At 33.8% G+C, this 26,389-nt stretch overlaps 3 protein-coding genes and 1 pseudogene across 3 annotated transcripts; 2 read left to right on the plus strand and 2 right to left on the minus strand.

Moving 5' to 3' along the window:
• Positions 1-2,319: 2,319 nt before the first annotated feature.
• Positions 2,320-4,746, plus strand: LOC120176044 (annotated as a pseudogene).
• Positions 4,747-5,285: 539 nt separating this feature from the next.
• Positions 5,286-8,084, minus strand: LOC120176046 (bidirectional sugar transporter SWEET15-like). Its single transcript, XM_039182560.1, has 6 exons — positions 7,959-8,084; positions 7,261-7,297; positions 6,954-7,164; positions 6,506-6,667; positions 6,260-6,379; positions 5,286-5,789 (listed from the first exon to the last, which is right to left on the minus strand). Exons 1-6 carry the CDS (start codon positions 7,999-8,001, stop codon positions 5,496-5,498), a joined length of 867 nt encoding a protein of 288 aa, XP_039038491.1. The 5' UTR covers positions 8,002-8,084; the 3' UTR covers positions 5,286-5,495.
• Positions 8,085-20,446: 12,362 nt separating this feature from the next.
• LOC120176045 (pyruvate dehydrogenase E1 component subunit beta-2, mitochondrial-like) lies at positions 20,447-24,278 on the plus strand. The gene is made up of 16 exons (XM_039182559.1): positions 20,447-20,465; positions 20,791-20,837; positions 20,934-21,008; positions 21,172-21,252; positions 21,364-21,390; positions 21,502-21,564; positions 21,741-21,827; positions 22,210-22,335; positions 22,549-22,682; positions 22,794-22,866; positions 23,010-23,075; positions 23,182-23,220; positions 23,321-23,445; positions 23,549-23,663; positions 23,773-23,879; positions 24,022-24,278. The coding sequence occupies exons 2-15, from the start codon at positions 20,814-20,816 to the stop codon at positions 23,824-23,826; spliced, it is 1,089 nt and encodes a 362-aa protein (XP_039038490.1). The 5' UTR covers positions 20,447-20,465; positions 20,791-20,813; the 3' UTR covers positions 23,827-23,879; positions 24,022-24,278.
• Positions 24,279-24,756: 478 nt separating this feature from the next.
• On the minus strand, positions 24,757-26,180 carry LOC120175997 (leucine-rich repeat protein 1-like). The gene is made up of 6 exons (XM_039182521.1): positions 25,926-26,180; positions 25,772-25,843; positions 25,442-25,585; positions 25,254-25,325; positions 25,081-25,152; positions 24,757-24,993 (listed from the first exon to the last, which is right to left on the minus strand). The coding sequence occupies exons 1-6, from the start codon at positions 26,135-26,137 to the stop codon at positions 24,915-24,917; spliced, it is 651 nt and encodes a 216-aa protein (XP_039038452.1). The 5' UTR covers positions 26,138-26,180; the 3' UTR covers positions 24,757-24,914.
• Between the last annotated feature and the right edge of the window lie 209 nt (positions 26,181-26,389).

Here is a 26,389-nt window from a genome sequence, read left to right on the forward strand (position 1 = left end):
AATAATGCAAAGTATAACAAGTATTACATTCAGATAATGCATATCAGAATTAGTCTGGCATTCAGATAATGCCAGTAGAGTCAGTATCACATTCAGGTAATGCTTAGCAAATTCAGACATTAGGTTTAGAGATACCCTTACTTTATAGATAGAACATCTAATCCTTAAGTATGTAGCACTTGATATAGGTCATACGCGTACCTACCGCTTATTACCACATCTCAGCATGCTTATATTTATGAATTTTAATAATGCTCTAGATTAGCGATTACACTAATGGGCTTTATAAGCTCAGCCTTCAGATGTTTTCCGTTGGCATGTCAGTAGCTTGAGCAGTTCGTGGAGCACTGTTGCAGCAGGACTTCCAACATCCCCTTTAGAGTATTGTATCATAGCTTAGTAGGCATATGTATTCATAGTTCCTTACTAATGTATTCATAGTTCCTTACTAATGTATTTAGTTTATTAAACTCAGAGTTGTATTATCTGATTTTAAATTATGTGTCACGGAGCTCTGGGTTTGTAAAATGTTTTACAACAATCATTTATTTTTTTTAATTATGATATCATTCAGCAGGTTTGAATGAAAATGATCAGTTTTAAAAAAAAAAATCAGGGGTTGTCTCAGTAGCTCAATGTGGCACTTTAATCCCAATCGATTGTAGGGTGTTACATGGTGAGTATCAACGCTTTTGCTGACTCGGATTGGGGCGGAGATGTAGACGACAGACGATCCATGTCTGGTTTTTGCGTATACAATGGGAGTCACTTGTTGACCTGGAGTTCGAAGAAACAACGGGCGGTGTCCCGATCCACTGCTGAGGTCGAGTATAAAAGTATACAGATACAGCCTCGGAGCTCGTATGGGTCAAAGCTGTGCTGAATGAAATGGTTGTGCCAATTACCGAAATACCAAAAATATGGTGTGACAACACTAATGCTATAGCCATGACAACAAACCCTATCCTGCATGCTAAAACCAAGCATATCGAGCTTGATCTACACTTTGTACGGGAGAAGGTTAGTGCTCGAGAGATTCAAGTCAACTACATTCCGACACAAGTTGCAGACGACCTAACCAAACCACTCGCACTCAGTCAGTTTGAGATGTTGAGGAACAAACTGTGTGTGTTTGACGTGATCGAGGTCAAGTGAAGAAAGCTATGAAAGCAGGGTGAATATTAGAGTTTCATGCATGAGTAAAGGCTCGTGTGCACGTGCCCATGCATGGGCTGCTCTTTATCCCAGGTGGTTAGGTGGTTAGCTCGTTTGGCGCCAATTGTTAGGCAATTACAACTCTCGAGGCGCTGTTATTTCTTTTTCTTTGTAAAAACTATAAATAGTTTTCACTGTGAAGTTTGTTGTCAAGCAATAAGATACGAGAAAGTTCTTGGTGCATTTATTATCCTTTTCTTTCTCTTTAATACACCCTCGTCCTTGATCTACTTCTCCTCTGCTTGGCTCAGCACTGTTTTGATATCGGACAATATGGATTTCCACTCATTGAGCTGGTCTTACAGTTGGTTGTGGTCAGCAACAAAGTTGAGAGCAGCATCGATGGACTTGCCGAGCAACAGCTCCAGAAGCTTAGAAAGAGCAGCCTCTCCGACGAAAGACATGGTGGGATTATTAGAAGAAAGAAGCAAAAGGAAAAATCAGAGTAAAAGGAAGAAAACAGAGGAATGGAGATGAAAGTGGAAGCACGTTAAGCAATGAATAATTCAGAGACAATGACATCGAATAATGGAGATGGAGCCCAAGTGGTAGCAATTGATAGGAAAAGTCGAGGATAGTGGGAAAGAGGTCCCAGTCAGAATTATTGCATCCTCCGTGAAATTAATAATATATTTTGTTTCATGTAATTTATTTTTTGGAAATTTATTTTCTTCATTGTTTGGTTGAAATTATAAACTTTTTAGCTTCATAATGTAAAAGGTTGATATTCAGAATTAGACCAAAAATAAATGAACCATTTAACGATTATTGGTTGATTTAGAAATTTTATATAAATTTTGGATAAGGACGCCAAAAAATGAGTTATTTTTAATTAAACAAAATCATTATAGTGGGAAGTTTGGTGATAGTTTCTCCCCAACCCTTCTTCAATTATAGTGAAAATAGTCATTGAGTAGTCAACATTGGCTACTAGTCATTCACGTGCCTTTGATCCAGACGGTGTCTGCGATTGTCCAACAGTATGAATACATGTATTAAATGAGCAGCTATATGTAATTGTAATCAAACCACAAGGCTAAAACAAAGCATTGGAAATAGTTCTTGTCGTGTCACTGAGCTTGAGAATTGAGATTGTATTATTATTTTTTTGTCTTTCTTCTTGTTAGTTTTTTTTTTCGCATTAAAATGGTAATTAGATCTCTAATAGTATCTGTTTTGATGGAGTTGGCAGGAGGGGAAAGGCTTAAATCAAGAAGTAATGGAGGTTCCAAAAAGGAACTACCAAGTCTCAGGGATGGGCCTGGTACCCAAATTGCTGCTCAAATTTTTAGTTTCCCTGAGCTTGCGGCTGCAACGAAGAACTTCAGGCCGGAATCTTTCATAGGGGAAGGTGGATTCGGAAGTGTGTACAAAGGGTGCCTTGAGAATACTGGTCAGGTAATTGTTTCAGTGTTTTGGAAAAATATTAAAAGCATATAAATGTGATGTTAGCTATAATAAATCATTAATTAAACCGAGTCTGAAAGGAATCATGCTAGTTTGTATAGTTGTTTAGACTTTCAAGACTGTCCGGAAAAAATGCTCTGTTTCTCCTAAGATTCTAACATTTGTTAACGTAGCATGTTAAGCATTAGTAAACTCGGAAACGTCACCATTATAGAAGCATTAGTTGGTATGCTTCTTTTGTTCAGGTTTTTTTAATCCTTTAGATGTCTTTCAATGTCTATTCCAGCTCAATCTTAGTGCACATCTATTTAAAAGTTGAATTATTGAACTTGGATGCGGTTCTTTAATTTGATAACCCTCGATTGATCATGTTTTGTCTATCGTGATGATCTGATTAAGATCCGAGTATAGTTGATACTTAGGTGAAAGAAAGTATCATTCATCCTGCTGGAGTTTGTTAGCTAATATAGACTTTTTTTAGCAGAAGAAACACTATGGTGAGAATATCTAACCGTGTAATTTGGATGACAAATTATTTCATTCCCAGCATTGTCGAACACGTGTATAAGAGATTGAAAAGAGCATCTCCGGGGTTTTCTTTTGAAATTACACAGATTCAAGGTTCTAGCAGCAGATAATTATCTAAATCTTGTACTGCTTGAGGAGTTAATGTGATTGAAGTGATTCGAGTCTCTTATATATATATAGGTTCTGCCTTTTCAGGTAGATGCCGTCAAACAGTTGGATAGAAATGGTCTTCAGGGTAACACGGAATTTCTGGTCGAGGTTCTCATGCTCAGCCTTCTTCATCATCTGAATCTAGTTAACCTGATCGGTTATTGTGCTGAAGGAGATCAACGACTTCTTGTTTATGAATTCATGCCCTTGGGATCCTTGGAAGATCACCTTCATGATAATATTTTGCTGCACTTCTGGTGCTCTAATGATACAAATACTCTCGTTATTTCATTTTATCCCGAGAAACCAGTGCTACAACAATCTAATGTTATTTATCTCTCTGCAATCGTTCCACTTGATAAGGAACCATTAGATTGGAACACGAGAATGAAGATAGCAGCCGGTGCAGCTAAGGGTTTGGAATATCTCCATGATAAAGCAAACCCTCCCGTAATTTAGAGGGACTTCAAGTCCTCCAACATATTACTGGATGAAGGATTTCACCCGAAGTTATCCGATTTCGGGCTCACGAAACTTGGTCCTGTTGGAGATAAATCACATATTTCCAGGGGTCAATTGACGGTGAAATCTGATGTTTACAGTTTCGGGGTTGTCTTGTTAGAGCTAATTACCGGAAGGAAAGCTATCGACGGCACTCGGCCCCATGGAGAACAGAATCTTGTCACATGGGTAATGCATTTGAAATGTTTCCGTAGTTTGGTTGCCTAACTATTGTGGAGCAAGTATTGCCAAATCCTACTTAATAATTGAGGTCTGTTTTTTTCCCCATGGTTGATGTATATACAGGCACGTCCCTTATTCAATAACCGCCGCAAATTTTCGAAACTGGCAGATCCTCTCTTGCAGGGACGGTATCCAATGTGAGGTCTCTACCAAGCCCGAGCTGTAGGCATCCATGTGCATTCAAGAGCAGGCTGCAGCACGTCCTCTTATCGGGGATGTGTTCACTGCTCTCTCGAATTTGGCAAACCAGGCACATGATCCTAATGCAGCAGGGCATGGCTCCAGAGGCTCCGGAGATACAGGTGAAAAAAGACACCGAGATGAAACAGGAGTAAGGATATCGAAAAACAATGGAGAAGCAGCATCTAGCCATAGGTGGGGGGAATCTAGAAGGGTCTGAGAAGGAGGACTCCCCAAGAGAAACCACCAGGATGTTGAAGAGGGATTAGGATAGGGACGAACCATAGCCGTAGCCGAAGCCAAGATGTGGGGTGAGATAAAACGACGACGATGATTAAGATAAAAAGCATGATGGAGAGTGTACAATATCGTCAACTAAAGAGAGAACCAAGACGTTTCATAAAATTTTGCTATGGTAAAGGACAGTATGGGTCAATTTTGATCCCTTGTTCTTTGTAATCTCTAAGGTCACGTTCTGTACGGAACTTTTCTGTTTGTCTGTTAATGTAATAATATTATTATTACGTCAACGACCAAGTTCTTGTCTTGTTCTGAAAATGAATGAACAAAATGATACCGTAAATGAACCTTCCTCAAACCCCCAGTTACGAGGCCAATAATGTTAAGAAATTTGACTAAACTACTAAAATAGCCGTCGAACTAGTTTACTTCTCTTAATTAAGTCCCTATATTGATTGTAATGAAAGTATAGGGCTTACTTAAATAAAGCGATAATGTTCAAGGGCATATTCTGTATATTAACCCAATCACACAACTGAACGTTCCTCCATGATCCCGTGAAAGCCCAATAATGTTAAGAAATTTGTTAAACTACTAAAAGAGCCCTCGAAGTAGTTTACTTCTCTTATTAAGTCCCTATATTAAGTGCAATGGAAGTATATGGCTTACTTAAATAAAGTGATAAATTTCAATGGCTTATTTAGTATATTAGCCAGAAACAAACAGACATTTCCCTGAAATTTCAATCAGCTTTGCAGTTCAATCATCAACAAATATCAAACACAAAAAAAAAACACTTGTTCATCAGAGCAAAAAACTAGAGAAAAACATTCATTCTGCTATTCCAAAACAATGTGACATACAAGATATAATTTAAACCAGGGAGGGCCCAAACTGATATATACCCACAAATACATAATCGGGGTCCAAACTGAGATACAACCTCACAATATACATAATCATGGGAATGGGGGGGCCAAAGTGAAATAAACTCAAAAATACACACATTCATACGATGTACTTGTTTTGAATCAGACAGGAGATTCATCCAAGTGGAGTTTACTGGAGAGTTCCAAGCTTTTGTGGTGCTCATCAGGCTCAGCTGTCGGGTCGTTTTCTTTGTCACCTTGTTTTGTATTATTATCGGTGTCAGTATCTATGTCTATGGGATGAACCTCAGATGAGCCTAATTTGCTGAGGCCAGCAATGGGGTTGTTGGTTTCTTCTGGGACCTTCTTCTCCTCCACAACCTTGTCGGAGTTTCTATAAATGGCATATAACAGCATTTGGAGCATTCCAAGGATGAAGCCTAGCACATTCGGGACCTGAGATATTGACAAAAGTATGATAATTTAGTGGCTCGAATTGAATAAAATTAAATAAATGAACTGTCCCACATAGGAAAAAGGAATCAAATGACCCGAAATTATAGTTCAAGTTCGAGTTCTCAAAGCATCAATATGGATAATTTAGACTGACTTGTTAAAATGGGCTAAATTGAATTACTAATTCTCAAGAAGGTCCAAAACCAAAATTTCACCATTTCTTTTCAAGCCCCCTTCCCTCCGTTTGGATTAGCCCTTCATAGATACATGCCCACATATTTACTAATACTTCATATATTTTAGCTAGCATTTATTGTCTGTATTGACGAATAAGTTAATAGAAAGATCTAATTGATTTGGTGTTGATGTATTAAGTTAGAAATTTCAAAATTGGATATCAATTTAGAATTTTGATCATAGTTAAGGATGTAGTATGAAATTAACCCCAAAAAATAAACGCAGCCACTTACCGCTACGCAAAGGTCCTTGATAAAGACTCCATAAGAAAACCACATAATTGCACTCAACGTGAGGAAAAACGATAGGTTGAAAGGCATGAACTCAACACTCTTTGTCCGAATGACCCTTACCTGAAGAAAAGGGTAATTAAAGTAATTAATAAGCCGAAAGAAAATCAAAACCAGAGGGACCAAAAGATAAGTAGAATTTTTTTTTTTAAAAATGGGTCATATCAGAGCCATTAAATAAGCACTCACCATAATGTTCAAAGGTGCAGCAAATACACACACAGCTATGGCAACGTTGATCCAACCAATAACTTGAATCCTAATTGAACTCTTCACAAAGAAGTGTGTAACAACAAGTATTAATGAAAATAGCCCCATGTTCATAGCTCCGAAAAGCTTCATAGCAGACATCTGTAGAATTCCAGAACCAAAATAAGTTGACACGTCGAATCTAAACTGTTCATACAATAGAATACGTGATCATATTTGAGGACACGAACTTAGGATCAATTTAGAATCTGGGTCATACATATATGATTAATTTCACCAGAAGACCCTAAATTATGTTTGAGGACCGAGTTAAATATCAATTTGGAATCTGGATCATTGTTTGAGGACCTTTGATGAAATTAAACAGTGCATATATGTATGGGGAAATTATGAATTCGATCCTCGTATTAATGAAAACCCTTCTTACCCTGCTCTTCTTGGGTGCATAGGCTAGGAACATGGAGATGTATAGAGTCTCCACAACACATCCAAAGGAGTTGATGGTCATGAGGAGGAAAGCAGTCTTTTTGATCAAAGCATAATATAACCACAGCATGCAGCTGAACAGTGCTACTTGGTATGGTAATGACTGGAAACTCTCTGTTGATTTCTTCTTGTAAATCCTATAGAAAGTTGGCCTGAAATTTATTCCAAGAAAAGGGTTATTTCTCTTTATCTAATTAATATAATAAAAAATAAAAAAGTTAAAAAAATAATAAAGAATTGATGCTTACGCTGGTGCCAGAAATACCAGGAATGAGATGACATTACCTGTCATCAGCAAAAGCAAGTGAATTCATTGGTTAGTTACTGTCATAACTTTTTACTGTCCAACATGAGAAAAAGGAAATGGTTTAAACATGCATCCATGCAGATACAGAAAACGCTGCCGTTTTCTATATGAAATGAATCATTAAGGTGACTACAGTGGGATTTTGACAGCGGAAGTGATATGCGTACGTCTATGGTATTCAAACTATTCGTATAATAATCGTATCTAATTCGTATATACAACTAAACACTATCATTTGCCCTTGCCCCGAATCGAGGGAAGTATATATATATATATGAGCATTAATTATCACAGTTATCTTAGACTTCAGGTATTACAACTTGCCTAAAACCAATAGAACAGACAAATATAGTATATATATATATATCATGAAGAACAAATATAAAAAAAAACCTGAAAACAAAAGAAGTGAAGAACAAGGAGAAGGTAAGTGTTCAATAAAATGGGAAGCAAAGATTTGACAGACTCAAACCCGAATACAAAACGAAACCGAAGCTGTTTATAAACAGCACGATGATTGTTGATGTCCCGATCGAGAGCTTCGAGACATCAACAATCATCATGTAATGGGAATTGCAGAGAATGAAAAGGGTGTAACTGTGGATGCTAAAACGGCATTCTGCAAGTAATAATACTAACCTAAGACGCCAAATGCGACAGCAAAAACATGGTGATCGACCATTATGGCTATTTCTTTCACAAACGGAACAGAAATGGATAACTATTATGCTTTGAGCTTTGTGTTTTTGGAAGGAACGAAAATGGAGGAGGAGGCTCTAATTGTGTTCTGTCTCGGACACTCTGGCTGGATGTTGAGGGACGAGGGAAGATGGGGGTTGTATATATAGGGGAGTGTTGGTGGGGGGTAAATGTTTGGGGCTATATGTAAAGCAAGAGTCCGTATTAAACTCTTCATCCTTTGCATGACACGTGGAAATACACAGCATGAAAAATCATTTTCCATTACCATATTGTTCTTAGCTCCACGTGTCACTTTCTAGCGTGTCTGCCCTTCCTACGTTATTGCCTATATCCTATTAGGATTTATTTTTTATGATTAATATAGAGTACTTACAAATTATAATATTTGTTATTAAAATTTACAACCATTTAAAAATAAAAGTTTAAATATCTTGCATACTTTATTACTCGAATTTAAGACTTTTAGAAATAAAAATATTTCATTTAATTATTACGGTAGTTTGATTCATATCTATTAGGATTTAGTTGAAATTATATGAATAAGTATTGTGTATGTAATAGTGTATTTTAGAAATAGAATCTATTGAGTGGTATCAGTTGTTAAAGTTAGTGTTATTCACTCTTGGGGTTTAAAGTTCGTGTAATTGTATTTGTAGTGTAAATATGAATAAATATTATCTTGTAATCACCTCATACTAGGAAGAACATACGCTTAGTCCCGATACACTGGCCCTCTCATTTTTATTATTAAAAAATATATGAGAAAATATTAAATTAGGGTTTCAAATTTTAATTTTGCCTCTCTTGTTTTTTATGGTTAATTATATTTTCCCCTTATTTCTATAATTAATTATATTTTATTCCCTTCAATTAGAATCCTGACTCTATCCCTGTTTTAGACTATTAAAATATAAAAACCATAATGATATTAGTAAAACAAATAAGTATGAATAATAAAATAAAGGTATTACCATCAAAAAGTTTTTAATTCGTGTTATTTTATAATTTGGATTAACTTGACATTAATCGATATTGATATTTTCGAATTAAATGCTTGTAATTGGGAACGCATTTATTTCGTCCATATCCTTAAGATCGACATGCAAGAGAACTGTTAACTTCCCTCCTCTTTGTTCTCGGACAATTTTCTTGCATGATCTAGTTAAGCTGCAATCCTATATTGAATTTATAATTAATACATAAATTTATATATTAATTTTGAAGGTTAATAAACTCGTTGTAGTATATGATCTAGTTGGTCTAGTGAGATGAGATACTAGGTCTCTTAAGCAAAGTCAGGGGTTCGAATAATTGCGTTTGCGAATGAAGCAAACTAAGTTGGGAGGGCTGCCCTCGCTTCTGTTGTACCCGATCTGAATTAGTCGGTCAATAGATCGAATACTAATGATTAATTCAAAAAAAAGTAAAATTTAAAATAAAAGTCAGTTAGGAGTTTTACGTTCTATGAACATTATACTTTTTTTTTGCTCGAAATTTACCATTATTTGTTGGTTTTGCACTCGCAATTCTTAACATGAATTCAAAATACAATATCGATATAACTGAATTTAATATAATTTAAATTCAAAATTATTTGAATCTAATACTATTTTTTATTAAGCTAAGATGATTATAAAGTAATATTTGTTCTAAATACTCTTAACCATTTAACAGTTAACGTTCAACACTCTGTTGTAGACGTTAGTGCTCGAACCCATGACCTCTAAAAATAACAACAATTCTTTTAATCACTGAAGTAAGTTAGTACGTGCTTAAATGAGGAGTGCAACATGAAAACTTCTTAAAAAGTTATTCATTTTAGTACGACTCTCGTCCAAATATACTTAAGTGCAGAGTTATGATGAAATCCAGTGCATTAGTGCTAATATCGGATGAGGTAAAAAAGCATTCAAGATGAGATATCAACCTATACGCTAATCATTTATCTATAGAATTTTAAATCGAAATTTCATCTAAAAAATAAAATTTTATATATCTCGTCTCAACGTAAATAATAATTTAATAAGGCCTACCACATATTAAAATATATTAAAATGAAGGTTTATTGGTTGATGGGGAAATGAAAAGATAAAAAAATAAAGCTGAAAACAAAAAGAAAAAGATGTTGTTATCCTTCTTTTCCGGCCATATGTGGCTGGGATTTGTTTGGGAATGACAAGTGTACGTCGAAGAGCTTGCCAGACAGATTTTTTAAAATGCGAACGGATATGAACAACTTCTCCTTTTTCTTTGGGTTTGTGCCACTGTATACAAATCTTTCGACCATTGAATTATTTCGGTGCTGTCTTGATATAATTTGTATTTAGACCCTGTACTCTTTATACATTTAAAATTTGGTCATTCTATCTCGATTTCCTAATAATTTTTGTCATTCTACTTGCTTGACTTAAAAATGGAAACGTATCATTCAATGTTGTAGTAGTAGCATGGTGCAATGGTTCATACATCCTTCTAGGGTCTCTAGCAAATTTAAAAGATAATGCTATTTATAGTTCGAGTATATGTCCCAATCAAAGTCCAAATATACTTATCGATGATCAAATGGGTTTAAACCCAAAAATATAATCTCAAAATGTGACCAGTGAAAGGTTAACGTAGTGTAAGATAAACAGGATTGTATATTGTATCTTAATTGTTCGTGTTTTTAAATCGAGTTTCGGATATTAAATTTTGGAATTAAAAGTAAAATCAAAATTTCAGATGTTTGAAAAATATTGGGATCAAATGTGTAAATAAACCTAAAGTTTGCATAAGAGGAGGGGTTCCGCACTCCAATAATGTTAGTTGATTGCTAGCTATATCTAACTTTCCAGATGCCAGACTCATTGCTCTCTCTCTTTGAAGTATATGCTATCTGAGACTGACAAAATGTAGATTTTGTTTAATATATTTATTTATTTATTTATTTTCCTCTTTAATTTAAAAAAAGGGCCTGTTTGCATGACATCATTCTTTTTGGACTGAAAATAAATAATATAGTTTAGCGGACAAACTTTTTCTGGTGTTTCATCTCATCTTTAAATCTTTCTGCCTAGTTTGATTTGACTTCCAGCTAAGAATCATCACAAGTTTTTGTTTTCTTGGCCACAATAAGATTAAAAAAAACAATGTAAAAACACAAACCACTAAATATATTATTATATAAAATTTAAAATTATTATATCAATAATTTTGTTAATTAACTAACTATATGTGATTCGTTTAATACCAAAATGACTGTTGAACTTTTATATTAGTATATACGTTATATATAAGTTGTGGATTTAATTCATATTCATTAATAATATATATATATATATATATATATATCATGAATTAAAAAAAGAATTTGACCCACTTTTTTCTTAAAAGAAATGATAACTATCATTATCATTTCCATAATGATCACTTATTTTATGGATTTTATCTCTCACTTGAGTAATTAATCATTGATAAATAAGGGTTTGGCTCTCCATGGATGTATAGGACACACCAACGTGAGGTTTGGGATAAATATCAAAAGATCATTAAAGTAATCAAAAAAGTTTTTTAACTTTAATCTAAGCCGCTAGCAGGTGGTAGTATCTATACGAAGAATCTCAACCATTTAATAATTAACGTTCAAATATCATTTGTTAACAGATTAGTGACTATAATTAAAATACAGCTAATTATTTCAGTTTTTCAAATTTTATTATAATTAAAATAATACTTGTTAACATTAAAAAAATACTAGGACATGAGAATATTTCGTGGGGACGAGATTGCTTATTTTCATTCATTTATTATTTTCGGCCCATCTCCATAATTGAACTGGGAAAACTGTATGTGTGTACAATGAAGGGGGGAAGGTGATATATATTAATGGCATGACCGAATTAGTGTTGAAAAACCTTTTGGGCACCATCATCTTTTAAATTTTGTGGCTGCCTTCTTCGATTCACTAACGTAAAGCCAGTTCAGCTCATCATTATTGGCGTTGCTGAAAATGACATGCATGATCATATTATTGACGTACCTGGTAGGGTAAACCAGATTTAGCCCCCCAATCAGGTTCATCCAACCTGCCCTCTGGATTTGTAGAGGGGTTAGGTTATCTGTCCCAATTCGGAATTCGACACAATAGTTAGGGTTACTTCAATAAAAAGGTAGTAGGGTTTAAGTGGATCTGTTGATCGTCGATGTTCACCTTTTTATAGATAATTCAAATTTGAATTGTTTGCGGTGTGAGTTTGTGTGGAAGTGATATGCTAATGTCAAGAGTGTGTGAGTTGTAAAGGAAATTCATCCGAAATATGCTTAAACTTGAGCTCCGACGTTTAGAACTCTGGATCGAGTTGAATCTGATTCGATAAATGAATTCCTTCATGCAGACATATGAATTGAACAAGTTAGGTAATAACTTCAATATGGATTAGATTAACTCATATTTTGATTATTTTTTTTTAAATTTATTTCGAAACAGATGAATTTTAAAGTTAGGGCAAATTGCACGTTTAATATGTAAACTATTTTAGTACCTAAATTTTTATTGTTTTCAAAACCATTCTTAAAGTTCAATTTTTGTTTTATTCGAGTACCCAAGTTCAAAATTTAACGTTAAATTTTGAATTTTTTAGAAAATTTTGGTACTAAAACTTATTAAAACCAATAGTTTAGGTACTAAACGCGTTAAGTTTTTAATGACAGTGTATTAAAACGAAACAAAAACTAAACATTATGTATGATTTTTTTAAAAAAAATTGAAAGTTTAGGTACTAAAATAGACAAAAAAACTGAGAGTTTAGGTATTATATGCATAATTTACCCTTAAATTTTTTTTTAATTTAAAATATGCATTATTGAAGGATTTTGAGTTCAAATTACTCTATCATTTCATATAGAGTTGGTGGGTTTAATTTAATCTTAATATATCCAACTTGCATGAATTGGATTGAGTTTTGGGATTAAACTTGATACGAGTCTACCTCCAATGTGGTTCCCTTTTTATCTTCCTTTACCAAACTTTTATTTTATGAATTCTTAGCATATGTTTATGTAATCAATAAAGATTGAGGACATTTATTAGTTGATAATGCTTTGTACGAAAAAGTAACACTTCTTTAACGAATCTTCAATCATTAATAAGTGACTCATCAAGTGATATAGTCCCTTTTGCTTGATTTAATCAAATACAAATTTTGGAATTAATGAGCATAAGATATTATTTTATATATTGCCAATAAAAACATAATTTTATAGGAAGAATTCAGATATTTTTTTTAAGTATATTTAAATATTTTATAAAACTATTTTTCTCGATAATATATCAAATAAATTCACTTTGATAAATTGATGTGACAAAAGGGTTGGACAAAAATATTTAATCTTAAAAATATGGATAAAAGTTAAATCATTTAAATTAAAATAAATATGACCTTACCTTCAATATTTAAGGTTAAAACACCCCTTTATGATTAAACAGTCATTTTTTCATACACCGATAATAAAAAAAATACAACATTTAAACTTGTATATTCTTATGCATGTAAATGAAATGAACGAACACGAACAAAAGTATGTTCTTGTTCGTTCGTTTGATTTTAGCTAAACAAACTTACGGACATAAACAACTAAACAAACATAATTTTTTGTTCGTGTTCGTTCATTAAGGAATGTAGTTTGTTCTTGTTCGTTTGTTAAAATGATAAACCAACGAACATAAACAAACGTAAACAAAACAAACAAACAAACATAAAATTAATCTTGTCTATATATAAATAATTTTAAGATTTATATTTTTTAATTGATTTGCTTATTTTTATTTGGGTTTAAAATTAATTAGATTTTAAAAATTAATAGGTTTAACGTTAAAATTTACTTAGTCTGAATGTTTTAAACGAGTTTGAAGATTGGAGTGAACATAAACGAACATAAATAAACGAACGTATGAGAACATAAATAAACAAACATAAATAAGCGAACGTAAGAGAACATACATAAACAAACATAAATAAGCGAACGTAAGAGAACATAAACAAACAAACATAAATAAGCGAACGTAAGATAACATAAATAAACAAATATAAACGAACGGATTACCGAACATTCACGAACGTAAATGAACGAACGGACCATTTGTTTATTTTTGTTCATTTAATTAAATAAACATAAAATATTATTCATGTTCATTCGTGTTCGGGTCGTTTGCATGCCTATATATTTCGAATTAATCTAAACTTATATATGACACTATATGAAAACACAACGTGGCCGGATCTGGGGCCTTTAGGTCAAACACAAGGTAATTTCTCTCTCTAAATATGCTGTTCTTTTTTGGTTGTTATATGTATTTGGCATTCCACTTAAATGCGTGTCCGATCCAAACTAAACATAAGTTATAGAGTTGTCCAAATTCCAACAAACACGAAGGACCCAAGTTTATTCTATGCTTGGATTTAATATATTATATAGTTTATTTTTAAATGATTTCTTCGTTTAATATACTATTCTTTTTGCATGGTTCAGCTAACCTACAAAAATTTAGAATCGCATTGATGAATCAATCATACAATTACAGTAAAATGATAGTAGCACTGATAATAATTTATATGTACAAACTCCATGTTCGAAACGCGTGTCTCCTATAATTCATGATTGATACATAAAGAAACAAAACACTTGCATGACATTAGGTATGGATGAAATTGAAATTACTTGCATTCATGATTTATATTATAATTGTATTTTAATGTTATTTATTAATTTTACATGAAAATATAAATTTTAGATAAATTTTAGGTCAGTAGTTAGGGTCAACCCGAGACCCGTAAGTCAAGCCATTAGATCTTCTAAATCAGTTTGGACCAGTTTATAATAGTATTGGGCTTAAGGTGGGCTCAAAAGTTAAAGTTAAATGGGGTTTTTAAGTTAGGTTTTAAAGGAGAGGGACTATAAGGTAGTTTGTCCATAGTTGGTTTTAAAGGATAAAAACCCCTTAAATTTAGTGTTTTTCACGTGAAACCAAAGCCTCCCAAAATATGTCCTTTCTCTCTTATTCTTCCTTCCCAAGAGCAAGCAAAGGTAGAACCTTTAAGATCCTCAAGTCTAGTTTGAAGCAACCAAGGAAAGAAATATAATCTTCATTTCTTAAGCTTCATTTAGAGCCCTTAATTTCAAGATTTAGTTAAGATTTCCAAAATGAGTTTTTAGGAGGGTTAAGGAATTCAAATGATTCAAGTTTATTTTAGTAAATTTGAGTTGTTTGGAGTGTCCTTAACCATGTTTTAAGCCCTAAATAAGTTAGTAATCCCTTTATTTACCTTTGATAGAGGTGGGAGAAAGTTCAAAGTCAAGAGGGAAAGAAAAAGTGAATCCTAGATGAGTTGAGAAGGATTCTAACATCAAGAAAGGTAGGTAACACACTCACAGCTTCCTTATACCAATTGTAAATCATTAATAAAGAGTTTTAGCTAGAAAATGAGTTTAAAGCACAATTAGCAAGTTTTCATGGAAGATTCCTTGTACATATGTGTTAGCATGTTTTTAAGCCTTATTTATGACCCCTTTAATTACATAAGACTTAAAAAACAAGTGAAAAACCTCAAGTAAGGAAATTTAGGGAGTTTGAGTTGTATTTTCGAGTAGGGGTATTGATGCTGTATGAGTCAATACCGATATTGTTCTTCAGCATAGTAAGAATGTGCTTAAGTATTAAGGGCAGTATCGATACTTATACAGAGATTATTGATACTACAAGGTTTGTATCGATACCCATGGGGTGGTATCGATACCAAGATAGTATTTCAGATTCCAGAATGCCATTTTGCTATTGATACCCTTGTCAGTATCGAAACTATGACATGGAAGTATTGATACTAGTATGGAAGTAACAATACTGCCTTTCAGTTCTTAGTAAAGTTTTTGTCTTCAGTATCGATACCCAAGAAGGAGTACTAATACTCTAGAGTCAGTATCGATACCAATATGCTTGGTATCGATACCAGTAGTCAGATTTTGAGGGTTTTAATTATAAGGGAGTTAAGACAAGATGAGATTTTCCCAAAAGCTTTAATTACTCTAAATAAGACTACAAGTGAGAATAAAAATTATGATTAATTCAAATGTAGAAACAAAAATTAAGTAGGATCAAATAAGACTAGCCTTGTTTGAATGTTCGGGAAACAAATAGGACACCTGAGTTCCTTTAGAAAAGATAGCAGAGTCAAAAGTATAGTTCCAGTTCGGATATATCCTTAGGGATTGCGCGAGGCACTTTAAGCTAACTAACTTGGGCGCAAGGTCCGACACTCAAGGAGTGGGCTAGTCGAAGGGGCTAACCGATGCAGAGATTTCGAGCAACCAGGCTCGATAGACTAGAGGGGTGTGTGAGCTCCGAGATGCAGAATCCTCAGCAGCACCATGATGTCTACTATAGAGTAGCGAGTGAATATACAAGTATACTCACTAAAGAAAATTAGTATGTCGGAATGGTCCTTAAGCTTTTTGGGGCTAATTGGGGATCAAACCAACTTAATTTAATAAAACTAAAATTTAGAAACAAATTTGGAGTCGCCATCGACCTTTGGGTTAGGTAGGTCGAATACCTAAAGAAATTACCTTTTAAAATAATTTTTTAGAAAAATTAAATTAAAAGATAAAAAACCAAAACCAGCCTGCGTTTAACCAGAAACTACTTGAAAAAATGTTTGGGAGTCGATTACGCATGGGGAAGGGTGAGCACTCCCACAACGCCCAAAATCGGTACCTATGCGATTATACATCATCTTTATATCAAAACTTGTAAATTTGAATGGTATTTAAATTGTGACCCCTTTAGAAAAAAATTAGAAAATATATTATTTTATACAAACAATCCTCAAAAACACACTTCTCGCCAATTAAGGCGTGTTTCCATGATTCCCCATATAAAAGATCATTGCCTTTATCTTTGTAATAAATTAGACATATATATTTTAATATGTTCGGAAAATATTTGAGTAATAAAATGATGCCGTTTCATACGAACAATCTTCAAAAACACTCTCCTTACAAGTTAAAGTGTGTTTCCATGATTCCCCTTACGAAATAACATTACATCAATTACATATTAAATATTTACTCAAATAATAAAAAATATAATTTTGTACGAACAATCCTTGGAGACACACTCCTTGCCAGTTAAGGCGTGTCTCCATAAATTATTCGCACAAAATAATATTTATTAATATTTTCATTAATTTATTATTAGTAGATATTAAAAAAATGACAAACTATGACCATTATTTAACACGTACATACGGGCATTTAATACAAATACATCTAAAACGTGCATCGTTTAAAATATGTGTACTACTTTAACTTAGAAACAATACACAGGCTGCGAACTACAAAACACCTAAAAATGGCAACATGCCCGATGTACATATACAATACGTGAAATGGCACCAAAAGACGTATAGTATGGCTGTTATACATATATACATAAATGTTACAAAATATGAGAAATGATGGCAAACAGCATGTAAAGCCATATAAACGACGTGCACTCATACCAAAAGGAAAATCAACAAGAATCTAAAATGAAATAATGTGAATATTTCATGCGTGAATATGAATAACAGTCAGTTGACAAAAATACTATTAAATGGCTAAAAGGTAAGCAACGAACAATTTGGTAGCAAAACGAAAATCAAAGAAAAGAAAAAGGACTGAAAGTATAAGTAACACCAAATAAAAGTAATATAGAAATCGGACAATGAATGACAGGCGGGACTAAAATAAAAGCATTGAAAAGTGAAGGGCTCGAAATAAGAGAAAGTAAACTTCATTCACTGGTTAAAATGAAAATATTACAAGAAAGGGAACCTTACACAAGAAATAACCCAATAACCCTAAACATGGGTTTCCCTAGCCCACAACACAAAAACGGCAGCACCTGGGTTCATTGAGCTTTAATTATACTAAAAAAAACCCTAATATCATATCAGGCTCAACTTTCCACTCCCCTGGCCGTTTCCACATCCAATGGCCATCAAGTGTGCGTCATACACAAATCGGATTCGACGATTGCCTTTCGTTCTTAGGGACTTCCCTTTGAAAGCGTCTTGTTGAAACGTGATTAAGTGTAGGGTTTAATATGGGCCAACGGGTCATTGTTTGTTGTAACAGGCCTGCTGGGTCGTTGAAATGTGATGCCTGAAATTGAAATAAAAATGAAAATATATTACTATTTAATTAATATTTATATATATATATATAATTAAATTAGCATACTTAACATATTAAATTTATTTATCACGGTTATCTATTAATATTAAAACAAAAAGGTTCAAATAAGGATGGAGGATTGAAATTTAAAAATCGAATAATCTCATTAGGCTCGGACGAAATCGAGTGTCTACACAGTAGATTCGATAGCTTGAGCCTTTCAGTTATATAGAATTAGTATTATCTAGTTATTAATGTGGCACTGCACTAATTATCTCAGCGTTTGGAATTTGTTTCTTTACGCAGATTAGGTGGAGCAATTGAGGAGTCGAGAGTGATCGAGGTCCAGACCCGGAGAAGATCAGAGTACGTCTCATCATTTTGAAGGGCATGTATATTTATAAATTCTACTGCAAAGTTGAGTCGTAAATGTATTTTAAAGTTGGTTTGTATTATTTTGATATGTAAATATTTATTTTGGGAGCTCCCCGGTGTACATTTTTTATTAAATGTTTATAGTTGATTTTATAAAGAAAATGATCATTTTAAGATAAGAAAAAGGAAGAAATAAGTTGGTCAGTCACTCTAATGGTTCCTTGTAGCATCTTAATAGGTCGATTGTGTGTTATACTGGTTTAGGGTGTTACAAATTTAAATAGATATATGAATCTAGATTTATGTACAATATAATTGTATTTTTCTTTTATGGTTCTAATAGAAAAAATATATCAAAATTATAATTTTTTGAGTGAATTATATAAAATTAAAATTTTCTCGTTATGTTACATATATATTGAGTAATCTTTGATAAGTACAAGGTAGTATCTGTTCAAAGATAACTTTCAATCATTTGACATTAAACGCTTACACTCCTAGAATTCGTAGTGCTTAAATTCGAGACCTTAAGAAATAATAACAGTTCATTTACTATCGAGGATACTTTACACGCGTTAGGTTATATGTATCAAATAATGTGTTATCGTACACAATTATTGCTTGTTGACTAGAGTTGATGAATCATGCACATGAACAAGCAACAAATATGACATCATATCCATATAACATGGAATCTATTTGTATTATTTTTTTATTTTTCCAAATGAATATTCTTTATGGTATAATAATATTAAGAATGCATGCCAACCGATTTAAATTTATTTATTGATATATGGAGAATGTCTTTTGCCAAATTCCTATTTTAGTAGTTTTGGGGGCTTAGTTTGATGAAATTATAATTTTGGTTCTCATATTACGCTAAAACTGACAGTTTTCGGTTCGACCCGATCTAATAGAATCATATTTTTTTAAAATTCAGATTTAAGTCAAGCCGAGATCAGATGGAGGGTGAAAAACTTCAACCCGATCCGGGATAATAATGTAAGTTTTTTTGTTTAAAAAAATTATTTTTAATTAAGTCTTTATTTTATATAAGGTTGGGTCGAATCGGAGATGAGTGGATGATATATATTTTTTGGGTCGGGTCGGATAGAGAATATATAATTTTCGAATCGGGTCAGATTTAAATGAATGATACATATTTTTGTGTCGGGTTAGATTGACCAAAAGTCAGACCCTAACCCAACACATTTTCATCCCTAATCATAGTTATATGGTTTTTTTTATGAATATAAAAGAATGATGACGATTATTAGCAGTTTATTTTTTTTATTTAGATGAAGAATCGTAATTGGTAGAAATTCGATAGTTGAGTGATGTCAAAATATTTTATCTTCGTGAAGAGGTAGTGAAGAAAAGAGTTAAAGTGAGACGATTTTATTGAGGTAATTTCTCATCTCTCAATTATGTTCGAAAATTTTTATAAAAATGTATAATGGTCGTGTCGATGGTAAAATCATAATGATTATCTCTAGGCTAAAAGTTAAGCTACATGTGATCATACTCGAGAGAAATTATTTTATAGAAGTATGTAATTATCTATTTGAAAACTATTGTGAAGAAGAAATTGATTATATTAAGTATAACAGAAGGACCTAATTGTTATAATAAAAATAATTTAAAGATTTAATTATATTATTTTAAAGTTTGAGGACTAACTTAAAAATATACCATAATTTGAGGATTTCTTTCCGAATTAGTCCGTTTCTATTCTTTATTTTTCTCTTTGAATTGGTGTTACACTGTACCGGAATTTGCCATCTCTTCCTTTCTATTTTTGGCAATCTCCTTGTCGATTAATTTCCAATTCTAAACCCCAAACGCTAAATTTCATTCACATTATTTCAAAGGAAAAAAAAAGTATGTTCTTCTTTGATATTCCATCGATCAGCATTAGGTTACCAGTTTCCAGCATCTTTTTTTTATGTGTGAATTAGATTTCCAGATTTGTTCTGTTGATTTATGCATAAATATAATTGAATATGTTGTTTCCTTTTTATTGATTCAAGTCTCTGAAACACCTCATAATTTAGTTAGTGATACAAGAATTTTAACACTGATAATTGTTTTGATTTACACTGTAATATTTTGTTTTTTCCCGCTTCTATGATCTCGATATGAAACTGGATTTTCTTTGAAATTACTGAAATCATTAATTAATATGTTTTTGTTTTGGTGATCATAGAAATTTAATTTGGATAAGGAAAGATGTTGGGAATAGTAAGGCAAAAGGTGATTTTCTGGAAACTCAGCTGATATATTATATATGAATATGGTAGGCTTTTATTGTTGGTTTTTTGTTCTAATTTTATGATTTTTTTTATTCAGACGTTGGAACAATCATTGAAGAAGATTCGACCTGCAGTGTCGGTGTTGAGAAGTTACTCATCTGCTGCAAAACAGGTAATTTTTATCACTTGATGATGAACAATATTTAGAAGACAGACCCACATCTCAGATGTCTGTGCATTTAGAGACATGGTTATGCTTGTGTCTATTAGTTAATGTATACACCCACTTTGCATTTTCTTGCAGTTATTTTTTCTCTAATGACAATTATATGCAGATGACTGTGAGAGAGGCATTAAACTCTGCTCTTGATGAGGAGATGTCAGCTGATTCAAAAGTCTTTTTGATCGGTGAAGAGGTAAGGAAATGATAACAAGGATCATTTTTTTATGATTCTAGCCATATTTTCAGCTAATCTTTATTGCTTTTATTCCCATTCTTATGTTTTTTTTAAAATTAAAATCTGCAGGTCGGAGAATATCAGGGTGCATACAAGGTTGACATATAATGTGCAAGAATGAAATTCTTATTTCACCATTTATAATAGAGGCCATAGGAGCATTTTTAAAACTCTCTTAAGATTGGATTTTGTTTCCATCTCTTTTAGATAACCAAGGGGCTTCTGGACAAGTATGGACCCGAGAGGGTTCTTGATACTCCAATTACTGAGGTTACTTTTGTGCTGCCTTGCATAATCTCTCTTTTATACTTTTTTTTTGTGAATTTCATTATTATTTGATCTAATGATTAATTTCATATCCTTCTTAAACGTGCATGTATTGATGCCTTTTAGTTTCTTATTACATTCGTTTTCTCACCACAGTTCTTTTGTATCTGGTTTCATAGGCTGGTTTTACTGGGATTGCGGTTGGTGCAGCCTACTACGGTCTGAAGCCTGTCGTGGAGTTTATGACATTTAACTTCTCCATGCAGGTCCGAGAGTTCCGACTCGAATCTCTTCTTATTACACTTTTATTATTATTTTGTGCTACCGTAAGCATGTTGTGAATACATGTTATCACATGCTTTGTGTTAGACAATGAAGTTAACTAGTTCAAATGAATGAAGTATACATGTTTTTCCTTGAATCTTAACATACTGAAGGAACGTCAGTGGTTTATATGTTTAACCTTTACTTTCATGATAAGATACTATAATTGTGATGTTCAAAAGAGAAGATTTGGATGTGATTTATGTATGCTGAATCCTATGAATGTTCCAGCATTGTATTTGCTCCTTGGAGTTTCACATTTTGTTTTTCATCTGAAATTTTTGTCTGAGACATTGTTTTCGATCCCATTTTCTTTTACTACAGGCAATTGACCACATTATTAACTCTGCTGCAAAATCGAACTACATGTCTGCTGGCCAGATTTCTGTACCCATAGTTTTCAGAGGTCCCAATGGTGCTGCAGCTGGTGTTGGTGCCCAACACTCTCAGGTTTGGTTTATTAGTACTGTTACTTGCACCCATTATTCGGTTTACATTCATCTAGTTCCTCTCGTCCCCCGGAGCTTACCAAGGTTAAAATCAAGTTACGTTGTACTAGGTGTTGTAATTATTGTTTACATGCTTCCATATTTTAGAAATCTAGCTTATTTTCAATAGAGTAAGAAGCTTGTTTGATTGTTTTGTCTCTTGGTTAAATTTCAGTGTTATGCTGCATGGTATGCTACTTGTCCTGGGTTGAAAGTGCTGACACCATACAATTCCGAAGATGCTCGTGGACTACTCAAAGCAGCTATTAGAGATCCCGATCCAGTTGTTTTCCTTGAGAATGAGTTGTTGTAAGTGAATTAGTAAACTATGACTCTATGTATGGAGTCCCACCCCACTGGTCCACTGTCGACTAGAATTTTAATGCCTGATGCTACTTCGATATAATCGTTCTGCTTCAGATATGGTGAATCATTCCCGATTTCCAATGAAGTTCTGGACTCAAGCTTCTGCCTTCCAATCGGTAAAGCTAAGGTAAACGCTATAGCACCCCTGAAATTTTACTCACTAGGCTGTTAGCATTACTATTTCCATGCTTCTGCTTCCGTCGGTTCTGCTATAACTCTGATCTTATGAAGCTGCAGTTTAATACATATATTTAACCGCTACTTTAACAGATAGAGAGAAAAGGAAAGCATGTGACTATTGCTGCTTATTCAAAAATGGTGGGCTATTCTCTTAAGGTATGTCTTTGTATATGCAATATCTGTTTGGATATGCAGATGCCTAGTTATCATTTGAGATACATTTCTCGTGGGGTTATCATTTAAGAGATTGTTTGTTGTTCAGGCAGCTGAGATACTCGAAAAGGATGGAATCGATGCCGAGGTAAAAAATTATAACTCAAAGTAGTGCAAGCCCTTACAAGGCTAAATTTGATTTGACCATTCTACAGAGAAGTGCAATATCTGATCTTTGTTAAATACAGGTCATAAATCTGCGTTCGATTAGGCCGCTAGATCGTTCCGCGATTAATGACTCAGTCAGGAAAACCAACAGATTGGTCACAGTTGAAGAAGCGTTTCCACAACATGGTGTTGGTGCTGAAATATGGTTCAAGTTCTTTTCTCTTAAAATCTTTTGAATGTCTGCTTAACATACATATATATGTATTCTGGGACCTTGTATATATTTACGCAGTATACTTCGTTCACAGTGCGTGTGTTGTGGAGGAGAGTTTTGTATATCTCGATGCACCGGTTGAGAGAATCGCCGGAGCTGATGTTCCTATGCCGTATGCGGCAAATCTCGAGAGAATGGCGGTGCCACAGGTTGTTCCACTTCTCCCTGTTCTTTCTACAATTACCATTATGATATATACACGCACACATACAAGCAGTCTAGAGAGAAAGTTTGTTAATTTATACATGAATTGTGCAGGTTGAAGATATAGTTCGCGCTGCAAAGAGAGCATGCTACAGATCTGTACAGTAGGCTGGCGCTGCATTACCGAAACCACGTTATAGCATTTTAAACTCGTCACTCAGGTACCAAATTAGAAAAAAGTGTCGAAATCAAGTACCAAATTGGATACGAAAACACGGTGACAAGTTAGAGTATTGAATCGTATATTCATTAGGGTTTAAATATATATTGCTTAACTTAACCAATGGATCAATTTTATTTCAGGAATGAAGCTCAACACTGTTGGTACTTAAGCTGCAACATATTAATAACTGGGAGGAGATTGTTTGAAATTTGGTGATCATTAAACCTCAAGATAAGATTTTTTTTAATGCTTTTGTTTCGTGTTTTGGTGTGAGGAGCTCTCCCTCTGCTGTTGTGTCTGAGCTTGAGTTTTGAGTATCTTTGATTTTTGATGTTCCTAAATTACTACAAAGTAGTTTTTGTTTTCAACTTTGAAACCACTTTGTTGCAGAAACGAGTAATGAAAATAATGTGAGCATTTAGCTATGGGATTCGTATCAATTTAGTCCACGCAGTAAGGGTAAAGAATTACTGTCGAGATGAAGTTTTGATGGTCATTAGATTCTAAACTTTAATATATTTTATCTGAATTCTTTTAATTAATGATAGTTAAGGGTTGGGTCGGGTTAGGTCAAGTTGAGTTTTCTGTCCTTTCGAATCCGACTCAAGTACAATATCTCTATATCCATTACTTGATCTGGGTCTAGGCAAGATTCACCCGACTAGTCACCCGGCGCTACTTGAGTTTGGACAAGATCCATTCGAGCTGACTTTCAAGACAAAAATATGCATCTGATGTGATCCAACTTCACCCTTTAAAAAATACTTGACTTTATAAAATTAAATTGAATCGAAATTTATCAAATTCAGGTTAACTACTCATATCTACCCGTATATATAGTTATTAATTTTAATATATTTTATTTGGAACAAATGTTGAATATATAAGTCAACTCCATTAGTATATGGCTATAACCCCAAAAAGAGAGACAATTGGCTTCTAAAGATGACATCTTTAGTGCTAAAACACAAAGCATTTCCCATATATAAAGAGAATATATGTGGAATTTTGCTTTTTACATCTCATAATAGTTTCATTTGCATCCCCCTGTATCATCATATCTCACAAACCCCATCAGCTCAGGTCCTTCAAGTCTTGAGTTATTCCTAAAACTGCAACATAATTATTATTAATCAAACGTTAACCCACCATCTATGCAACAACCATCTGATTAGCAAAATTGTAAGTCACTCACGTACCTTTCCTCCGTAAAATTAGAGAAGGAACCCATCGTCGGGATCGTGCCGCACAAATCATTGTTCGATACGTCGCTGTTTCACATGACACAACCGTATTAAACAACGGCAATAACAAAATCGAAATCTCTACCGGACCGGTAGTGTTTTAAACAAGGCTTTTGTATGTGACTCACAAGATCTTTAAATTTTGGAGTCGTGTAAGTTGTCTCGGAATCCTTCCGATCAATCGATTACTGTTCAGTCTCCTGCAAGGAATGGACAGTAGATTATTACAAACTTTAAAGACGACCGTATCGTCCCGATTTTATTTATGTCGTAGAAAAAGTAAAATCAAGAGGGGAAATCTCAGTCAATTACACACATGAACTTGAGATTTGAAAGCTTGGAAAGGGAAGCAGGGATAGAGCCTGTAAGGTTATTATGGTAAAGATCCAAACTCAGTAAGCCTTTTAATTCTCCAATTTCCTCTGGTATTGAACCCACCAAGTTGTTCATGTACAGCTCTCTGCATACAGTACATTAAAATTCATCTCTTGTTTAATAATCATCAAAATTTAAAATCCATAGAGGGTCCATGTACTGTGTTCTTGACGAATTTAGTCCCCCTATCATAATTTGATTCTTTTAGTGACATAAATACATAGTACAGGGACCTTTTATATAATTTGACCTAAAATAACTATTTGCTTACAGATATTGAAGGCGCTCAAGCTTTCCCAAGTCGGGCACTAAACGTCCCCGCAGCTTTGCATTTCCAAGATCTCTACGAATGTTTAACATGAAGTAATTAATTATTAGTACATATTCGTATTCGACACTCGCGCATTCGAATTGGAGTTACTTACAGACGAGTAACTCGATTTTCGGCATCACAGGTGACATGGAACCAAGTGCAAGGATCGACCAAGGTGGGATCCCAGCTCTGCAGCACCTTCTTGGGGTCTCTAACAGCTCTCCTGAAAGCAAACAAAGCATCACCTTCCACATTTGCATTTGCCAATGTGTTTAGCAGGGTTACTGCAAGAACAAGTTGAAGCAGTAGACTGGCCATCGCCATTATTGCTGGTTTTAAGTTTAACAACACTCTAATGGTGTTTTTATGTACTTATGAATCTTGGTTATTGTGAGAAGTGTGTAAGAATTTATAGAGCCCTTCAAAAGGATGATAGGGTTTAATGAATGGAGTGTAGGGGTGTTTCACGTGGGGGTGGGGAGCATCTTCTATAGTGCAATGCACACTCCCCGATTCGCAGCTTGTGGTTACAAGGTGTTTGTAGACTGTAAAGGGTCCAAGTTTAAATTCCATGAC

Source organism: Hibiscus syriacus, unplaced genomic scaffold (assembly GCF_006381635.1).
Source record: "Hibiscus syriacus cultivar Baekdansim isolate YM2019G1 unplaced genomic scaffold, ASM638163v2 tig00112225_pilon, whole genome shotgun sequence".
NCBI lineage: Eukaryota > Viridiplantae > Streptophyta > Magnoliopsida > Malvales > Malvaceae > Hibiscus > Hibiscus syriacus.